This window comes from Mustela erminea, chromosome 18 (assembly GCF_009829155.1).
Source record: "Mustela erminea isolate mMusErm1 chromosome 18, mMusErm1.Pri, whole genome shotgun sequence".
Classification (NCBI taxonomy): Eukaryota; Metazoa; Chordata; class Mammalia; order Carnivora; family Mustelidae; genus Mustela; species Mustela erminea.
In genome coordinates this window covers 32352141-32370175 of record NC_045631.1, presented here as the reverse complement: position 1 = coordinate 32370175, position 18035 = coordinate 32352141, and the positions used below count along the sequence as shown (strand labels likewise).

Genomic DNA, 18035 nt, shown 5'->3' with positions numbered 1-18035 from the left:
ATTCCTTAGGGCCTGTTAAGTGCCTGAATAGCAAGTCCTATCAACAGGGTCCTATTCCCTTGGGGGACTTACATCTCAGAGGCAGGGAACAGAATCCTAAACAAAGAAGTCATATAAAGTGTTGTGGGCTAGAAGACACAAATCTATGTGTAGAAAAGAAAAGAAAAACTCGGGGTGTCTGGGTGGCTCAGTGGGTTAAAGCCTCTGCCTTCGGCTCAGGTCATGATCTCAGGGTCCTGGGATCGAGCCCCACATCGGGCTCTCTGCTCAGAGGGGAGCCTGCTTCCTCCTCTCTCTCTGCCTGCCTCTCTGCTTACTTGTGATCTGTCTGTCAAGTAAATAAATAAAATCTTAAAAAAAAAAAAAAAGAAAGAAAGAAAGAAAGAAAAACTCAATTCCCTTGGTATGGTCAGAAAAGACTAGAGAAGCGACCAGGAGAAGTTAAAAACAGAGAAAGAGGAAAAGGCAGACCATGGAACTGTGGAAGGCTAGAGAGGAAAACGAATCCCAGTGGAGATCATGAGAAATCGCAGTCAGAAAAAGGAGTGCAGGATAGAGAAGTGCCCTGAAAGTGAGGGGTAGGGGAAGAAGGATGGCTAATGGGAAGCGCATCAGAGAGTCCCCTCACTAGCAAAGTGACTATGTGAAAAATTTGTGGACTTTGGTTTTTATAATCTGTAAAACAGTAATAATGTTACTGGTTTCATAGAGCTTATGATAGGATTAAGTGATAATGCTTGTATTTAGAGCATAGCTAGCATATAGTTCTAGTACAGAAGACATAGCATTCTTGAACAAGTCCAGAAAGAACAACAGGACTCTGTACCAGCGAAGTATATGACGGCCCCTATTCCTGTCTTCTTCGAGAGGTTTCTCTTAGAATCAAACAGATTCTTTTGGGATGGAGGGGGGTGTCATCTTCATTGAGCAGATTTACCTAGTGGCAGTATGAGCTTTAGAATCAGGCACTCATTATTCAGGCTCTAGCCAAGCTAGGTATTAACTTTATTTTTCTTAATTTCAGATTACATTTTTGTAAAAATAAAGTGAATTCCACTTGCCTTCAGAAATGTGGAGACTACATTCAGATAGATTTCTAATTCCAGGTACTTCACATACTTTAAATAAAGGTTATTTTCTTCATCTCCGCTTCGCATTCTAACTTACATATAAACGCATGGGTTTTTGTTTTTAAGTTTTATTTATTTATTTTTAGTTTTATTTATTTATTTATTTGACAGAGATAACAAGCAAGCAGAGAAAGAGGAGGAAGCAGGCTCCCAGCTGAGCAGAGAGCCCAATGCAGCGCTCGATCCCAGGACCCTGAGCCAAGACAGAGGCTTTAACCCACTGAGCCACCCAGGTGCCCCTAAATACATGTTTAGAAAATGTTCTTTGGAGGGGCGCCTGGGTGGCTTTGTTGGTTAAGTGCCGATTCTTGATTTTCAGCTCAGGTCATGATCTCATGGGTCTGGAGATCAAGCCGCAAGGGAATCTGCTTGAAAGATTCCATCCCTCTGCTCCTCTACCCACTCAATCTCTCTCAAATGAAGAAATAAATCTTTTTTTTTTTTTAAGTGTTCTTTGGGGGCATCTGGGTGGCTCAGTTGTTAAGTGTCTGCCTTCATCTCAGGTCATAATCCCAGAGTCCCGGAATCAGGCTGCCTACTCAGCGAGGCACCTGCTTCTCCCTCCCCCACTCCCCTTTGCTTGTGTTCCCTCTCTCTCTCTGTCAAATAAATAAACAAAATCTTTTTTAAAAATTTACTTCTTGGGGCACCTGGGTGGCTCAGTTGGTTAAGCAACTGCCTTCGGCTAGGTCATGGTCCTGGAGTCCTGGGATCGAGTCCCACATCAGACTCCCTGCCTTCGCCCGCTGATCTCTCTCCTGTCATGCTCGCTCTCTCTTTCTCTCTCTCAAATAAATAAATAAATCTTTAAAAAAATAAATAAAATAAAAGTGTTCTTTGGAATAGAAATTTTGGTAAGAGTTTTGCTTCTGGTATCCAGAAATATTACCATTGTTTCTTTCTGGGATTCTGCCCCTTTCTCTGACCTTAGCTTGGTTGTGAATCCTACTGTCCTGCTCCCAGACCATATTAACATTGCCTGAGTTAATTTGCACCCCTAGGACATAGGGAGTTCTTGCAGAAGGTCGCGGAGCACAGAGAAAGGAGACTGCAGCCACCATAACATCCGTATATGGGGAGAGAAACACTTCTCCCCAGGCATAGCTGAGATCCTGGTTCCATTTACCTAGCCATAACATCCTGAACATACTTCTTGGTGTAACTTCTCCTGTTCTAAGTGCCTCAATTCTGTAACACAAGAAAATTAAAAAAAAAAAAAAATCTCTCCCATAAGAAGTAGCAGAATTATGTTAAAAATCTGTCCAGATGGTTGGTTCCTTCCTAGTTCTCAATCCCTGTTGGAAGGCCACTGACACCACCAGCAGCCTACACGAAAACTGACTTTCTCTTTAAGATTGTTTGATTGAGGGTTCAGAGAAGGTAAAGTATCTTTCTGGAATCTAAAACATGGATTGGAGATTAGGTGGGGTGATGTCACAAAAGAGATTTTCAACCGTGTCAGCAGGCTGTAGTTACGACTAAGGAAGTGGCTAAGTGGCACCATCTGAAACAGCCACTCACCCTGGATAAGCAGGTGGAGAAGATCGGTTACAGGTAGGACCAAACCCATCAAAAGGAAAGCCATCACAATAAAGAGATTTCATTCTAGATTTTAGAATCCCAGGTATTGGCTCACTTAGGTCAAGAAAAATTTGCAATAACAGAAATAAGAAAAAAACCAGTTGGTTAACCCCTTGGCACCACTACAATTGGTTTTGACTTCTATTTTAAAATTTAAGACTAAGGGCGTAAGTCAGAACAAGCCCTCTTTGATCTCTTTAGTCACTATTTCCAAGGCCAAAGAAGGCCTTGTAGCACTGGCCCAAGCTGACCGCAAAAAGCAATGTCCGGAGGGACAGGAAGCCCATCACCTGTGACACTTGAGCAGTCTTTGGCATCACTGGAGATGGTTAACATGGCTAATCAGATGTTAATCGAATGCACAGGAGAAGGAAAGAAATTCCGCTTCTGAAAGGCAGCTGGAAAGGGCTTGGACTGCTCAGGCTCAGATTTACATTCCAAAGCAGTTCTGCAGCCAAACACACTCCCTGCCGGAGCCGGAGGAAAGCCCCTCTCTCCTCTCCTCGGCTTTACTGGAAAACACAGCTCCCAGGAGGGAGGGAGGGTTAGGAACCCACAGCCTCCTCGGCGGCGCCCTGTAGTCCCTCGGGGGAAATAGAGGCGAGACAAAGGACGCCGGCTCCTGGGGCGTCCCTACATTCGAAGCCAATCCCTCTTCCCCTGTGTCACCTCCTCTAAAGGACAAGGAACACACCTCAAGATATCTGGGGGTGAGGGAGGGGGTAGGAAGTAGTTCTAGTCACTCGATTCATTCCGTGGTTAAATATTTATTTTGTGGGTCCCAGACACCGACCTAAGCGGTTTACATCCTTAATTCTCACCATAATCCTGAGATTTGTGTTAGTAACCCCGCATTTCCTTCTCTACAAAGGGGAGCAGGAGGCGCCGAGAAGAGCAGTAACTTGACCAGTAGACGGCGGTGTCAGAGCACGGGTGTCTCATCCCCAAGCTGTGACCCCCCCCCCAGCTGCGGCCGGTTCCGCGGGGACCACAACCGCGCCCGGGTCCCCCCTCCCGACCCCGCGCGAGCCCGGCTGTTTCCCCCGCGGGCACCACGCCGCAGCGGCCGCCCGCCCACACCCCCCGGCGGCCCGGAGCGCCGCCTCCTCGCCGCTCCCGCGGGGCACGTGGCAGGTGCGCGGGCGTCCCCGTGTCCCCGCCCCCGCGCCCCACGCCGGGTGCCCGGCGCCCCGCAGCGGTCGGGCAGGTCGCGCAGCCTCTGCAGAGCCCGGGAAGCGCCGGGCCGAAGAGGAGGAGCCAGGGGCACCGAGCGGGTGGAGTCGGGAGCCCGAGAGCGGTGGAGGCGGATTTCCTGGGCCCGGCTCGGTGGGGGCTACTATGGCGTTTGGGAAGAGTCACCGGGATCCCTATGCGACCTCCGTGGGCCACCTCATAGGTAAAGAGCGGGAGAGGGAGACGCCGGGGCAGGCTTGGGGGACCCGGGGTCCCCTTCCCGCTTGACTCCATTCTCGGCCTCGTCCAAGTTTGAGGAAATCCTTCCCCTCCCCCTGCAACTTTCCCAGGGCACCCGAATCCCACCCACCCAATCGCTGGCCCCTTTGAGGCATTTCTTTATGGCTGACCGCCCCCCCCCCCCCCGCTGGAACCCCTCCTTAAAATCTGCCTGCCTTTTTGGTGCTTCCTGGGGCGTGGGACCGAACAGGTGAAGCACGCACGGGCTTCAGGTGTGGAGTGTTCCGGCCTGTGCGAGGAGAAAGGGTCAACTTCTGAGCCAGAAGAAAGTTGTCGGTCAAGTTCGCTACTCCCTGGAGGGCCGAGTGTGGCCCTGTCTGTTTTACGGGGGAGGGAAAGACGGGTTCAGGGAAGGTTGCAGGGAGGTTGCGTGATGTGACTTCACTGGGAGCGGCAGGTCCCTTTCAACCAGTGCTCTCTTGGCGTCGAGCCCTTAACAACCTGAGTTACTTTTTCTGGGTAAACAAAAAGAATGAAAATGCCCAGTCCTGGGGTGAAGGAAGCAAGCGGGGAGTCGGGGAGCAGTCAGGTCAGGGGGGTCACAAGAGGCCGCGGGGTGGGGGGGACCACGCATGTAATTGCCTGTGTCCTGTCTTCTGTGGCTCTGAATAAGCAGGTGGGAAGCAGAAACCAGGGACTGGACTATTTTGACCAGCAGGGAGCTCCCTTCCTTCTGCTCTCCTCCAATCCTCCCTCGGGAACCGGGTGTGGCACAGTGCCTGTGGGTGCCAAGCAAAGCGTGATAATGTCAGGAACTTAGTGGGGGTGATGAAATCCTAAGAACTGAGAACCTGGCGGTTACAGTAGGGAGACTCAGGTCTGGACAGTTTTGCCTGCAGTTCAGTTAACAGGGAACACACCACTGAACCTGAACCTCATAAGGTTCTCCCATCTTTGGAAGATGGGGAGAGTGACTATCACTGAGGGGCAAAATGCTTTCTAAACTGTGGCCGGCTGTATTCCTATGGATATTAAAATGAATTTTGAGCAGAAATAGATTTAGACTGCATCTTCATAGGCTGATGAATTATCTAATACTGTAAATATTTGCCCACTGTCAGTATATGCCTGGCCCTGGATGAAGCAAAGATGAGACGTGGTCTCAACCCTAGGAATGTGCAATCTCGTAGGGAAGACGGACACAGTTATGTAGTAACTACAGTATGGTACCTTTGCAATGCAAGAAAACTGCAAAACACTCAAAACTTTAGGAAAGGGAGAAATTTTGTCATGGCTTTTGAAGGATGAATAGGAGTTTTCTAGGAAGATGGGAAGGTGGGAGGAAGTGTGAGGAATGGAGAACAGGGAATCTGGCAGAAGGAACAAGGTGTGTCTATACAACACAAAGTTAGTCAGATTTGTCTTTGGAATGCCGGATCTTTTCCTAGATCGGAAGCAGGCTAAGCTTTGGGGTTCTTCCAGCCTAACCCTATTCTTTCATTATCCTTTCTTATTCTTTCTTGTGTTGAGTCTTATTCTTTCTTCATTATCCTTTTTAACTTTCTCTCCATTCCCTACCTGACCTGATGATTTTGTGCTGAGGATCTTCTCCTGTGATGAAGGGACTATATTAAGTTCATTTAGGTTATGTTCTATTACTCTTTCCAGGTGGCATTTTGTGTTCTTAAGGAGAATGTGTGGAGAGGGGAAAATATCTGATGGTTTGGGTTTCAGAAGCATTCACGTCTGCCTGGGGTAGCTTTGGTTAGTTCAGGTGCTAGGAGTGACCTTGCTCTAATTCTCAAGGACATAGACAATTTCAGTTCTGATCTCCCCACCATGACTTTTTTTTTTTTTTAAAGTTAAATAATTTGAATTAGAATGCTAGTTCTACCTTGTATTAGCTGTGTAACCTTGGGTAATTTCCTTAACTTCTCTGAACTTCTGTTTCACCATCTATCACAGTGGGTTAAATGAAGTTGCATAAGATAAAATACTTTGCACTATGCACTTGACTTTGTAGGTAGCTGCTCGATAGGGGCTTGTCTTCAGAAAGGCCAGCAAATGGACATTTAGCCAACCGGTCCTGGCCCTATCGCTGGGTGTTGTGTCTGCAGCTTTTATTAATTGGTCATTCATTACTGCAGTAATGGTAGCACTCTGAACTTGAGTTCTGATTGATTCCCAAATTACTGGGAATTGCTCAGGAAAAAAACAAAACAAAACAAAACAAAAGAAAAAACAACCCTCTTTGCCTTTTGGTAATATAAACTTAATGGTACTTGTTAGTGAACCCCAGGCAGATTATTTCAGGAAGCCCAGACATTTTTCATTCTGTTGTAGCTCAGACTCAACACAAGAGCTTTTTCTTTGCAGAAAAGGCTACATTTGCTGGAGTTCAGACTGAAGATTGGGGCCAGTTTATGCACATCTGTGACATTATTAACACTGCCCACGATGGGTGAGTACAGTGTGTGGTACACGCATTTGTCTCTGATAAGAAACATCAGAACCACAGCACTTTTTATCTTAAGCTTTTTGGTTTTCTTGTTGAGTGTTTTCATTCCCCCCTAGGGCATCACTATCTTTTAAAGACCTGTCTGGTGAAAACATAAAAACAGCTGCTTATTTCAGCATGTGGAATATCTGAGAATCCATTATAATTTTTCTCTTTGCCTTTTCTTTAATAGTTATAAGTTTTGTCTTTGTGAAGCTCCAATTTCTTTTTCTTTAAAGAAAGCAGAATTGTTTCCTTCTTTAGAAATTCTCCCTACTCTGATTGCCAGTATTTTATGCTACTATAACTAAAAAATACTATCCAGAAGCTAGTGAACTCCTGGTGGTGACCTTTCCCGCGCAGTTGTCATTATTAACCAGGAAATAATCTAGCAATCTTTTTTTTTCCTCATTATAACACAATTTTTTCTTAATGTTCACTCACCCACCTTCATGCTGTGTTCTTAAATAATGTTCTATCTTTTGTTACACTTCTTAAACTTCAAGGAATTAAAGATTTTTTAAAAATCATTAAGGCCAACTATTTGTGATTTTAGTCTAATTACAATTTGTTGTAAGGGATACAATTCTGTTAATTTTCCTGAGCACATTCAAGTGATAACTGATAGCAAAAAGGTTTGGTCTAGTTTATGTTGATTGTTGATGAAGAAAGCATTCCATTTAATTATTGACTATATTAATTGAGTGTATTAAGGTTAGTTCTTTGAGGCGGTTATGTTGTTTTCCCTGTAATGTTGTTTACCATATTTGGTTCCTCTGAAACTTTTCTTCATGGATAATACTAATTTCTTCGTTGATAATGCAAAAACAGAATCTCAAAATAAAACTTTTCCTTTCAAAAAAGTATCTTTATTCTAAACTTTTCTAAGAGTTTAATATTAGGTTCTGTATGCAATTCTTTAGAAATGTAGATAATAACTATATATTTATAATAGTTGTAATTCTATGTAAGCATGTGTAATTGTCACATAATAGAAATTCTACCCATACAAACACAGACAAAATTGGAAGGTAATATGTAAAAAGGATTTGTATTCTTTCTTCAGTTTTATTGAGATATAATTAGCATGTAAAGTGTATAGCATAATGATTTGACCTACATGTATTATAAAATGATTACCACAATAAGTTAACATCTGTCACCTCATATAGTTACAAAAAAAATTTTTTTCCTTGTGGTGAGAGCTTTTATGTCTACTCTTAGCAACTTTCAAATATACCATACAGCAGTGTTAACTATGGTCATCATATTATACCTTATATCCCCAGGAGTTATGGATCTTATAACTGGAAGTTTGTACCTTTCTACCACCTCAAAGTAAACTTTGATCCTCTACTTTTACATAATCCTTTGTTTTATAATGTAAAATGGTAGTTGACCTAATTAGTCATAACTCCTCCCATATCACCTACCTTGGGGGGTGCTCAGCATATAGTCTTACTCGAAAATGGTAACCTTCATTGTTTTGGGAATTCCATTTCCTGTAAACCAGTTTTGTGCATTGATAGAGGGATAGGGATATGACTGCATTTCACATGTAGTGCTTTCTAGGTAATACTATTATGTAAATATTCTGTTTGATTCTCTCAAGGTGGTAGGTGTTGCAGAATCAGGGCCTTGGTCTTCTCCTTAGCTACTCCTCTTTCCACAATGCACATTACTTTTCAAAGAGTGTGCTTATTTTCAGCAATGCCTAATTGATGATTTCACTGTATTTATTGCTGTAGGCCAAAAGATGCCATAAAAGCTTTGAAGAAAAGGATTTCCAAAAATTATAATCATAAAGAAATCCAACTCACCTTGTCAGTAAGTACTTTTAATGTTATAATCAAGACTCTAGGATTTCCCAAGCCATAGGCACATTTTTAGTTTTAGATTAAAAAAATACATATATCAGCAAAAAGCTATTTAGAGTATGAATTAAAACTTGAGAATTACAGAATTGAGAGAGTTTTGCTGATTGTCACAGCATTTAATTTCTTGGAAAGAGGGTGTTCCTAGAAAATCAGCCTTTTCCTGATCAGGAGATGGGAACTGGTCATTCAAAACTGAGCCAGTCAAGAAGTCTGTGTATGTGTTACCCATGAGGAGAACTGAAGTCTTGAAAATGCTTCCCTGTTAGCTTTTTACCTCACTTGAACAGCTTTGTGGAATTCTGAGGTACTGGGAGCTCATTAAGTTTCAACCAGTCTCTCCTGCAGAATATAATTCAGAGACCGTTCTTTGTTGATTTAAACAGTGCTGTACACTTTATTGTTTATGACTTGGGTGTGGGCACTTAACGGATCCATTCCTGTTTTTCCCCTCATCCTCAACCATATGACCTCTTCAGTCACTTCGCTGAGTTGCCATTTTTACTATGGTATGTTTTGCCAACCCTGCCTGCCACCACAAGGTTAGGGCCCCAACTAGCCAGGATCACCCTCCCTTAGGGGCTCTGGGTGTGTGTTTCAAGAGGACTGAGGTGGTGCTGAGGTGCGCACAGCTCTAGTGTTTGAGTTTCATAGGGGAAGAACATTCACATCTTGCTGGGAGAGTAACAGAATGAGAAGAAATGAAATAAATTGAATGGTCTTGATGCTAACTCTGAAAAAACCCTTCAAGTTAGGATGTGAACATAGTTTTAGAGACCTTTTCCTTTTTTTTTTTTTTTTTTGTTTCTTTTTTAATTTTAACCTCTCCCTTGTCCTTTACTCATAGCAGCCACCTCAGGGAGGTCCCAGAATGGAAGAACTTGAGAGATGAGTAAGCGCTAAAGTAGAACTACCGGAACTGTGGGTGGATAATGGGGGAAAGCCTTTGGTTCCTCATGGATGCTCTTGCCAACCCTTTGGAGTCGTTCTGTTCTTAACTCACAGATGAAGAAACTGAGCCTCCATGAGGTTGCGGGGTTTTCTTTTCCTCCATTATTTAAGAGGCATAGGCAAGTATCAACTCGGTCCTCTGACGCTCAATCCCAGGCCCTTATGTCATACCACTTTGCTTCTCAGAATGGATCATCCTTCTCTGAAGAATGACTGCTGTGTTTCATCGGTATCTTCACCTCCTTAGTACCTGGTGCAAGACCTGGTACATCCGTGTATCAGGGACTGAGCTGATTATCCTTCAGCCCCTGTCCCACTCTCCTGGTATCCAGGAAGACTCCAGGGCTAATGGAATACACTGTAGAACTGGGGTAGAAAGCGATGTAGCTGTGCCCTAAAATGGAGGGGATCTGGGCAATCTCAAGGTTGCTGAAGGTTTGGAGTATTAACTGAAGGAGATAAGGGCAGAAGATGAATTTATACTACCCATGTTTTAAAAGCCTGTGGTATTTTGCCTTCTTACAGTTGTTTATTCTGTATACTGGGTGTGTCTTTCTTGTGGTACCCAGACTTCTTAGCATTTCTGTGCTTGCTTCTAATCCTGTCTCCCTGTCTTTCTCCATCCTGGTTCCTTCTTCTGATACTTAGCTGGGACCCTACCCTGAGGAAAGCAGGGTTATTTTAGAGTGTTGTCTCTTCTGGCCCTCCATTTCTCTTTGGGTTCCCATTCTTTCTTCCCTTCAGGTAGTCTGATCTCCGAAGCCTTACTAGTGACCCATTCCCATTACCTATCCCCTCAGTTAACTGTATGTCTTCCACCTTGTGTTTTACACACCAGAACATGAGAAAAAGCAAATCTAAAACCTGTACGAAAATAAGGGTGAGAGTCATGGGTTGGGGATCGGATTAGCTCCTCAGTTTTAGGGTCAGAGTTCATTAAGGTACCTACTTCTTGGGTTTTCTTTATTTTTTTTTTTTAAGATTTTATTTATTTATTTGACAGAGATCTCAAGTAGGCAGAGAAGTAGGCAGAGAGAGAGAGGAGGAAGCAGGCTCCCCGCTGAGCAGAAAGCCCGATGTGGGGCTCGATTCCAGGACCCTGGGATCATGACCTGAGCTGAAGGCAGAGGCTTTAATCCACTGAGCCACCCAGGCGCCCCTTGGGTTTTCTTTAAATAGCCCTTTGACTCTTGATGGCCTCCTGCATACCTGCCTGTCGTCTCACCTCTGACTACTCACTGCATGGCAGAGGTGTTTATGGCTTCAGAATGGACTTTTAATATTAACTTAAGCCAGACTTACTTATAGGGAAGTTGGTCACAGAAAGAATCATCTAATGTCTGTCAAAGCAATTAAATGTTTACCAATCAATTCTTTAAAATTGAATCCCCAAATACGACATTTTATTACTCTGAAGTGATGAGATTCTGTCAAAGTCAGTTATAAATGTTCTTTGAATTATATGTCATTTGGTTTCTCCATGGACTTATTAGCTTTGATTAGGTCTTTGACGGGACTGGACTACACTGTGACTTCCTACCATCAGTTGGTGAAGTTTTGTCAAGAAGCCAATAGTTTTATTTTTTAGAAAGCAGTTTGTTAACCAAGCTTCGTAAGTCTTAGCCGGAAGCTAACCCTTTGAATGAGGCAATTGTGATAAGTCTCAGCAAGACACTAGTATTGTAAAGTGGGAAGCTGTTGAACAGGTTCCCAGAAATCAATTAATTAATGGGCCTTTGTGGAACAGCACTGAGGTGGTGAGCTGTGGGGGCTTCAGAATATGTGTAAAGAGAGAGCTCATCCTCTAGTGTGACCATAACTTGGTGTGGGGTCTTCCACTCTGGATGGCCCCAAAGCCTTGTTTACTGCGCTTGGTTTAGAAATTTATTATAGGGGCACCTGGGTGGCTCTGTGGGTTAAGCCTCTGCCTTTGGCTCAGGCTGCCTTTGGCTCCTGGGATCAAGCCCTGCATCGGGCTCTCTGCTCACTGGGGAGCCTGCTTCCCCCTCTCTCTCTGCCTGTCTCTCTGCCTACTTGTGATCTCTGTCAAACAAATAAATAAAATCTTCAAAAAAAAAATTTAAAAAAAATTTATTATAAGAACTGAAACTACCAAGTAGCTCATTTTCCAGTCTTTCTAAGAAGAATACATATATCAGCTAATCAACAGATTCTCTCCTGATAGGAAATTATCTGGAAATGGATGATCAAAATAGTTACCATTAGGGGCGCCTGGGTGGCTCAGTGGGTTAAAGCTACTGCCTTCGGCTCAGGTCATGATCCCAGGGTCCTGAGATCGAGCCCCACATTGGGCTCTCTGCTCAGCGGGGAGTCTGCTTCCTCCTCTCTCTCTCTCTCTCTGCCTGCCTCTCTGACTACTTGTGATCTGTGTCTGTCAAGTAAATAAATAAAATCCTAAAAAAAAAAAAAAAAAAAAAAAACCAGTTACCATTAAGTCCTGATGGATGTCTGGCTCTTCATATATATTATATTTCATTTAGGCCTTAAAAGAACTCTCTAGAGGGAGGTATCATGGCCCATTTTGCAGATAAGAATACCAAGGCTTAGAACAATAAGCAACCTCTGAGTGAGGAGATTAGTGAGGCCTAAAGTCTTAACTCTCTTTTTTTAAAATTTTTTATCGGGACACCTGGGTGGCTCAGTTGGTTAAGCAGCTGCCTGTGGCTCAGGTCATGATCCCAGCGTCCTGGGATCGAGTCCCACACTGGGCTCCTTGCTTGGTGGGGAGCCTGCTTCTCCCTCTGCCTCTGCCTACCAGTCTGCCTGCCTATGCTTGTGCGTGCTCTCTCTCCCTTTCTGCAATAAATAAATAAAATCTTTTAAAAAATAATAATAATAAATAAATAAAATTTTTCATCATTTTATTAACATATAATGTATTAGCTCCAGGGGTACAGGTCTGTGAATTGCCAGGTTTACACACTTCAGAGCACTCACCATAGCACATACCTTCCCCAGTGTACATAACCCAGCCACCCCCTACGTTGCCTCTCAACTTCCTCATATCAGGGAGATCATATGATAATTGCCTTTCTTTGACTGTAAAGTCTTACTCTCTTTAGTCTATCATGGTCCCTTGGTTTCTGGGTTCCCTATCCCACCTGAGATTGTGGTGTCTTGGTTGTCCTATTTCCAAAGATAGGTTATCTGAACACCTAAATCTACCAAAGTCCAATTTTTAAATGTATAAAAGCAATGTATTAATTTTTCCAATTTGCCACAATAGATTTTAGTGCTTATCTCTGTGGGTTGTGGGGTGAAAGAGGTACCAGTGACATAATGAAAGAGGTGAGCTAGAAGTAATGAGTCCTGAAATTCTAGATTCCAGTGGGAAAACACAAAGGGCTGTGATTTGTGATCTCCAGATGTTAACTTCCTCAGCGTTTCATGTTGACTCTCTGATTTTATGCATGTAACCTCCTGGGAATGATACCTATTGCCATAAAATCTCAGTGATCCAAAGATAAAAATCGGTTTGTGAAATATTTGGCAAGAAACTCCCCATTCGTCTTACCATTAGGGAAAGTGAGACATGGGGGCTCTCTGATGAGGCTGCCTGATGGAGTGGATGAAGTATTTCCATAAATTCCCATTGAACTAGGGATTATTTTCCTCTCTGCATTTCAGCTAATAACTCATCACAATGCATCCAGCAAAATGTCATTTGTTACTCAACTTTTCAACTTAACTTTCTCTAAACAACTTGCCTTCAAATACTCATCTCAACAGGTTTCGTATTTTGTTTTTATTTTCCTTCACTTTAAATATTTTCTGTATTTCAGGGGTGCTCAGTGGTGCAGTCAGTTGAGCATCCCTCTCTTGGTTTTAGCTCAGGTCGTGATCACAAGGTCTTGAGATCGAGCCCAGCATAAGGCTCTGCACTTAGAGTGCAGAGTCTGCTTGTGAATCCTTCTCCCTTTGCCCCTTCCCCCTACTTGTGCACGAGCTCATGCACGTACTCTCTGTCTCTATCACTCAAATAATCTTTAAACTGGTAAGAACAAGTACTACACTTGTTAAAAATCAATAAATATTTTCTGTGCTTTGGATAACTAGCCCCATGTGTTCCATTTCTGTATTTTCTGATTGCCTTCTTAGCCACATTGCCCTTAAAACCACAGCTCTCATACCTTTTTGTATTGCTATTCTAGGGATACAGCACAGAGCAGGGTGGAGAGTCCATTTTCAGGGAGGCTTTTCTGCAGAGATGATCGTGCCTATCCTGGTTGCATTATGGTTTCTGTGACCTCTCTAATTGGAGAAGTGTGCAGCACAGGAGATAGATTTAACTCTGTTTTTTAGATCACTTGTAGAAGTCCACATTCTGCATGCATTTCTTCAATGCCAACTTATTTCTTCTTAGCCTGATTTCTGCTCATGTTGCTTGATTGAAAAAATGTCCCCTCAACCCCACTAGTGGGACTCATGACCCCAATAACCGACCTAGCTGAGTTTTTTTTCTCCTTGCACATCCTTAGCTGTTTTGACACAATCCTTGTAGAAACTACCCTCTTTTGACTTTCCCAATGTTATGTTCTCTATATTTTATGCTTTAGTTTCCATTCGTTGCTCTCTGGTTGCCTTCATAGTTTTCTTCTGGCCTGTGTGGTAGGTGAGCCCTAGTGTGCCAGCCATTCTTCCCTGCTGTTCCCATGCAGCCTTGGTTTCTCATGTTAGGCTCCCTCCCTCCTAAGCTGGAGCTGTTCAAAGATAGCTCTATTAAACATCTCTACGTGAATGTCCCACCATCTGTTTTGCCTTCATCATCTTGGGCTGCTATAATAAAAACACCACCTACTACTGGGTATAAACGAGACATTAACTTCTCACAGTTCTGGAGGCTATAAAGTCTAAGGCAAAGGTGCCAGCAAATCTCGTGTCTGGTGACAGCCTACTTTCTGGTTTGTAGATGGCCATCTTGTCATTGCATCATCACACAGCCAGGAGAGCTCATCTTTCCTCTTTATTTGGACACTAATCTCTTGCCTCAGGTCTACACGCTCCCAATCTAATTATTTCTCAAGAGACCCAGTTCCAAATACGCTCACATTAGGGATTAGGAATGTCAATGTACGAATTTGGGAGGGATACAGACACTTAATCCGAAGTATTATGAAACTCAAAATATCTAAAATTCACTTCATTGAGATACCTGGGTAGCTCAGTAAGTTAAGTGTCTGAATCTTGATTGTAGCTCAAGTCATGATCTCAGAGTCATGAGATCTGAGCCCTGAGCTGGGCATGGAGCCTGCTTAAGATTCTCTCTCTGCCTCTCCCTGTGCTCCTACGCTGCCCCACTCGCATGCTCACTCTCTCCCCAAAGAAAAAAATTAATAATAATAAATAATAAAATTTATCTCATCATTTTTACCCCAGACCAAGCCTGCAACCTGATCCGCTTCCAAATTTTCATCCAAGGTGCCATCAGTGTCCTACAGAATAACAGTGGCTTAACCATCCTTTTTCCAACACATGTCCATTGTAAAGCTCTGCCTTCATGAATCGCTCCTGTCTTTACTTTCCTCGTACCCATACCACCCTGGTTTAGGCCTTTCTGCCTTGGTTCTAGTGGGTCTAGGACTAGTGGGTCCCTATTGGATTCTCCATCCTTCCAGGTCCCCTTCATAGAGCGCTGCTTGAAAACCTTCCCAGAGTATTACTTTGCACTTATAAACCTTTCTCTCAAGTTCAGAATGAGGTATAATGGTGACAAACTTAACAGAACCCTTCACTGGCTTCTTAGTGCAGTGGCCAGACTCTTCCCATTCACTGCCACACATTTCTCTAAAGTCTGTATAATGTCCCTCCACACTTCATCCATGCTGGATAAAGACAATTCCCAGTGTGTCTAGTCTGCCTCTGTGAAGAAGCCCCTACAAACCAGAGTACTCATTGTCCTCCTGATAGCTTAAATGCTTTCATGCATTCATTGACTCATTCATTTAGATACCACTTACCTGCCTAGAATATAGCTCTGCACACCTTTGTACTTAACTATTTTTTAAAAACCCAGCTTAGGACCAGCTTTCTCCAAAAGTCTTAAGACCATCTGGCCCTAAATTATCCCTTGGTTAATTGTCTACCCGTAAAGGTCTATAATGAGGGTGACTGGGCAATTTATCATCCAGACCAGGACATAGTAGACAGTGGAAGGAGTATCATCATTAATAAAACCATCACAACAGGAATGTACCAGAACCTCTCTGGAAAAGCAAGGACACTGTCACCTAGCCTATAGCCCATGTGTCTTTACCACTTCCCATTTGGTCCTTGGCACTTACTACCTTGTATTGTTGTTCATGCTCTAATGATGGTGTCCTGACTCCCCAAGAAGTCTGTCCTCAAAGCTCTTCCTTCATGCCTTACGTATTTCCTCACATTCCCAGAACCTAAAGCTTTGCCGTCAATTTTAGTAGACGCTAAATCCTGTTTAGTTGTAATGCTGGTAGAAATCATTACTTAGCCATTTTTATCTTCTATTTGGGAGGTGGTTTTGCCAGAGATATAATTAAATTTTAATTTTTCTGTCTAATTTAGCTTATTGACATGTGTACGCAGAACTGTGGTCCAAGTTTCCAATCTCTCATTGTGAAGAAGGAATTCATTAAAGATAGTCTTGTTAAGCTGCTCAACCCCAGATACAACTTGCCATTAGACATTCAGAATAGAATCTTGAATTTCATTAAGGTAAGTCTATTGTATGCCTTATGGGTTGGTAGACCTCTAAGATTAGAGCCCTAATTATGTACCTCGCAATCGGTTTGGTGATCCTCTACAAACCTAGGATCAAACCAGGGAGCATTTTACTCTTTCATTTTCCAAGTCATGATAATTTCTTGGTATGGCATAGTGCCCTTTTTCTGAGGAATTTGTAGTTATCTCCCTACTTTCTCTCAGTTTTTATCTTGTTCATGTCAGGTAAGAGAGTATTGTGTACATTTATTTGACATACATGGAAACTGTGTTCTAGAGTACACAACGGACTGCTTTTCAATTTATTTGGCAAAGGAAATACTGATGCTATTTTAGAATCTGTCTATTAATTGTGGATTCAGTACAGTGAAGAAAATAATAAGTACCTATTCCAGGCTTTCTTTGAAATTCTAAGGCATGGGAATTTGCTGATTTAAAATATATTGTTTTTCTAGTCTCTGAAAATGTACATTTTTGTCCTTGGCATTCAAAACCAGCTTTCTCTTTCTGAGTAAGATACATAATTGTCAGTTTCTCATTTTCTGTCACCAGCTTAAAAATTCTGTTTTGATTTGTTACTATTTTAACTCTGGAACCATCTCTTGAATTCAGACTTGGTCTCAAGGTTTCCCAGGAGGTGTGGATGTCAGCGAAGTGAAAGAAGTGTATCTTGACCTTCTCAAGAAAGGTGTTCAGTTTCCTCCCTCAGAGGCAGAGGCTGAAACAGCAAGACAAGAGGTAGGACACCTTTCTTGGGCTCATACAGAATCAGATAGTATATGCTGTGAGTCTTCTCTCTTTGAAAGGGACAATCCTACCTCTGTCCATTCTAGGCAAAAAGGTGAATTTATGAGAAGGCCATTGCCATATCTTCTAAAATAACCAAGCCACAAGAAGGTTGGTGTTAGCTGGATCTTTGAAACAACAGAGAACCAACCACTCAAATGTCTTACGACTTGTCTCTCATTACAGACCAGCTTGCTCCACATAGTAGATAACATAGGTCTAAAATTGTCATGTAAGATCTCTAGCTTTTTCAGATTCCAAGCTCAAAAATCTTGGAAAAGGGACCAACCTAGGTTAGTTTCCTACTTCTGAACAAATTAACTGAGGTCATATAAGAACATGATGGCTCCAGGTGGAAATCATTTGTAAGAGCCAAGGAGGGGACAATTTTCAAAGGAAAGAACTCATGCTAGACAGGCAGGGATCTCTACCATGGGGAGTCGTGTATTAAATAATAATTTTTGCAAATAAGGTTCTGAACTTATAATACGTTGAGTACTGTTTGTCATTCGGCTCTTAACTCTGTAATTTATTTCCAAAATGTGAAAACAGTGATTCTTCCCTTGTGTAGATCAGTGAATCCTGCCTTGATGGAAAAGCAGTTCAGGTGTGTACCAGAAGTCTTGATCTTTGTGGAGGCCTTGTCCAGAAGGCTCACACTTCTACTTGTGCAGTCTCTTCCCTGGCCCATAGGCACCTGCCCCAACCTCGTAACTTCCATGAATCTGTTCACCATGCCCCTTTTAGTCTTTCTTTCAAGATGAAATATAGTAGTGGTCTAGGACCTTGTTATGTGATTTGGGGTAATTGAACTTCTCATTTTTACAAGACTTCTAGGTGACTTCTGTGGACGTAATGTCAAAACCTTGGCCTGAGCCCTGTGCTTCAGGTTCTCTGCTCAATATTGTCAATGAGGCATTGACTTTGAGAAGCACTCATTGGGGAGAAGGAGGTGTCTTTCCAGTTGTGGCCTAAAAAGACTTGACATGAATTGACTTAGCATTTCTTTTTAAAAACCCAAAGAAAGGGCAGCAATAATCTCACATGGCAGTTTATTTATAGATCTTTGTTTGAAGCTAAGAGCACTTT

General features: G+C 42.8%; 1 protein-coding gene across 3 annotated transcripts in view; it reads left to right on the top strand.

Annotated features, from left to right (window-relative positions):
* Positions 1-2612: 2612 nt before the first annotated feature.
* Positions 2613-18035, top strand: part of TOM1L1 (target of myb1 like 1 membrane trafficking protein) — a 56643-nt gene continuing 41220 nt past the window's right edge. For 2 of the 3 annotated variants that reach the window (XM_032319778.1, XM_032319777.1), the window contains exons 1-5: positions 3959-4107; positions 6501-6585; positions 8370-8448; positions 16005-16154; positions 16773-16898. In XM_032319778.1, coding sequence (XP_032175669.1) covers positions 4050-4107; positions 6501-6585; positions 8370-8448; positions 16005-16154; positions 16773-16898 — 498 coding nt within the window. In that variant the 5' untranslated portion in view covers positions 3959-4049. Of the gene's footprint in view, positions 2685-3958; positions 4108-6500; positions 6586-8369; positions 8449-16004; positions 16155-16772; positions 16899-18035 lie in introns of those variants that run through there. The other variant, XM_032319779.1, reaches the window with a different exon arrangement.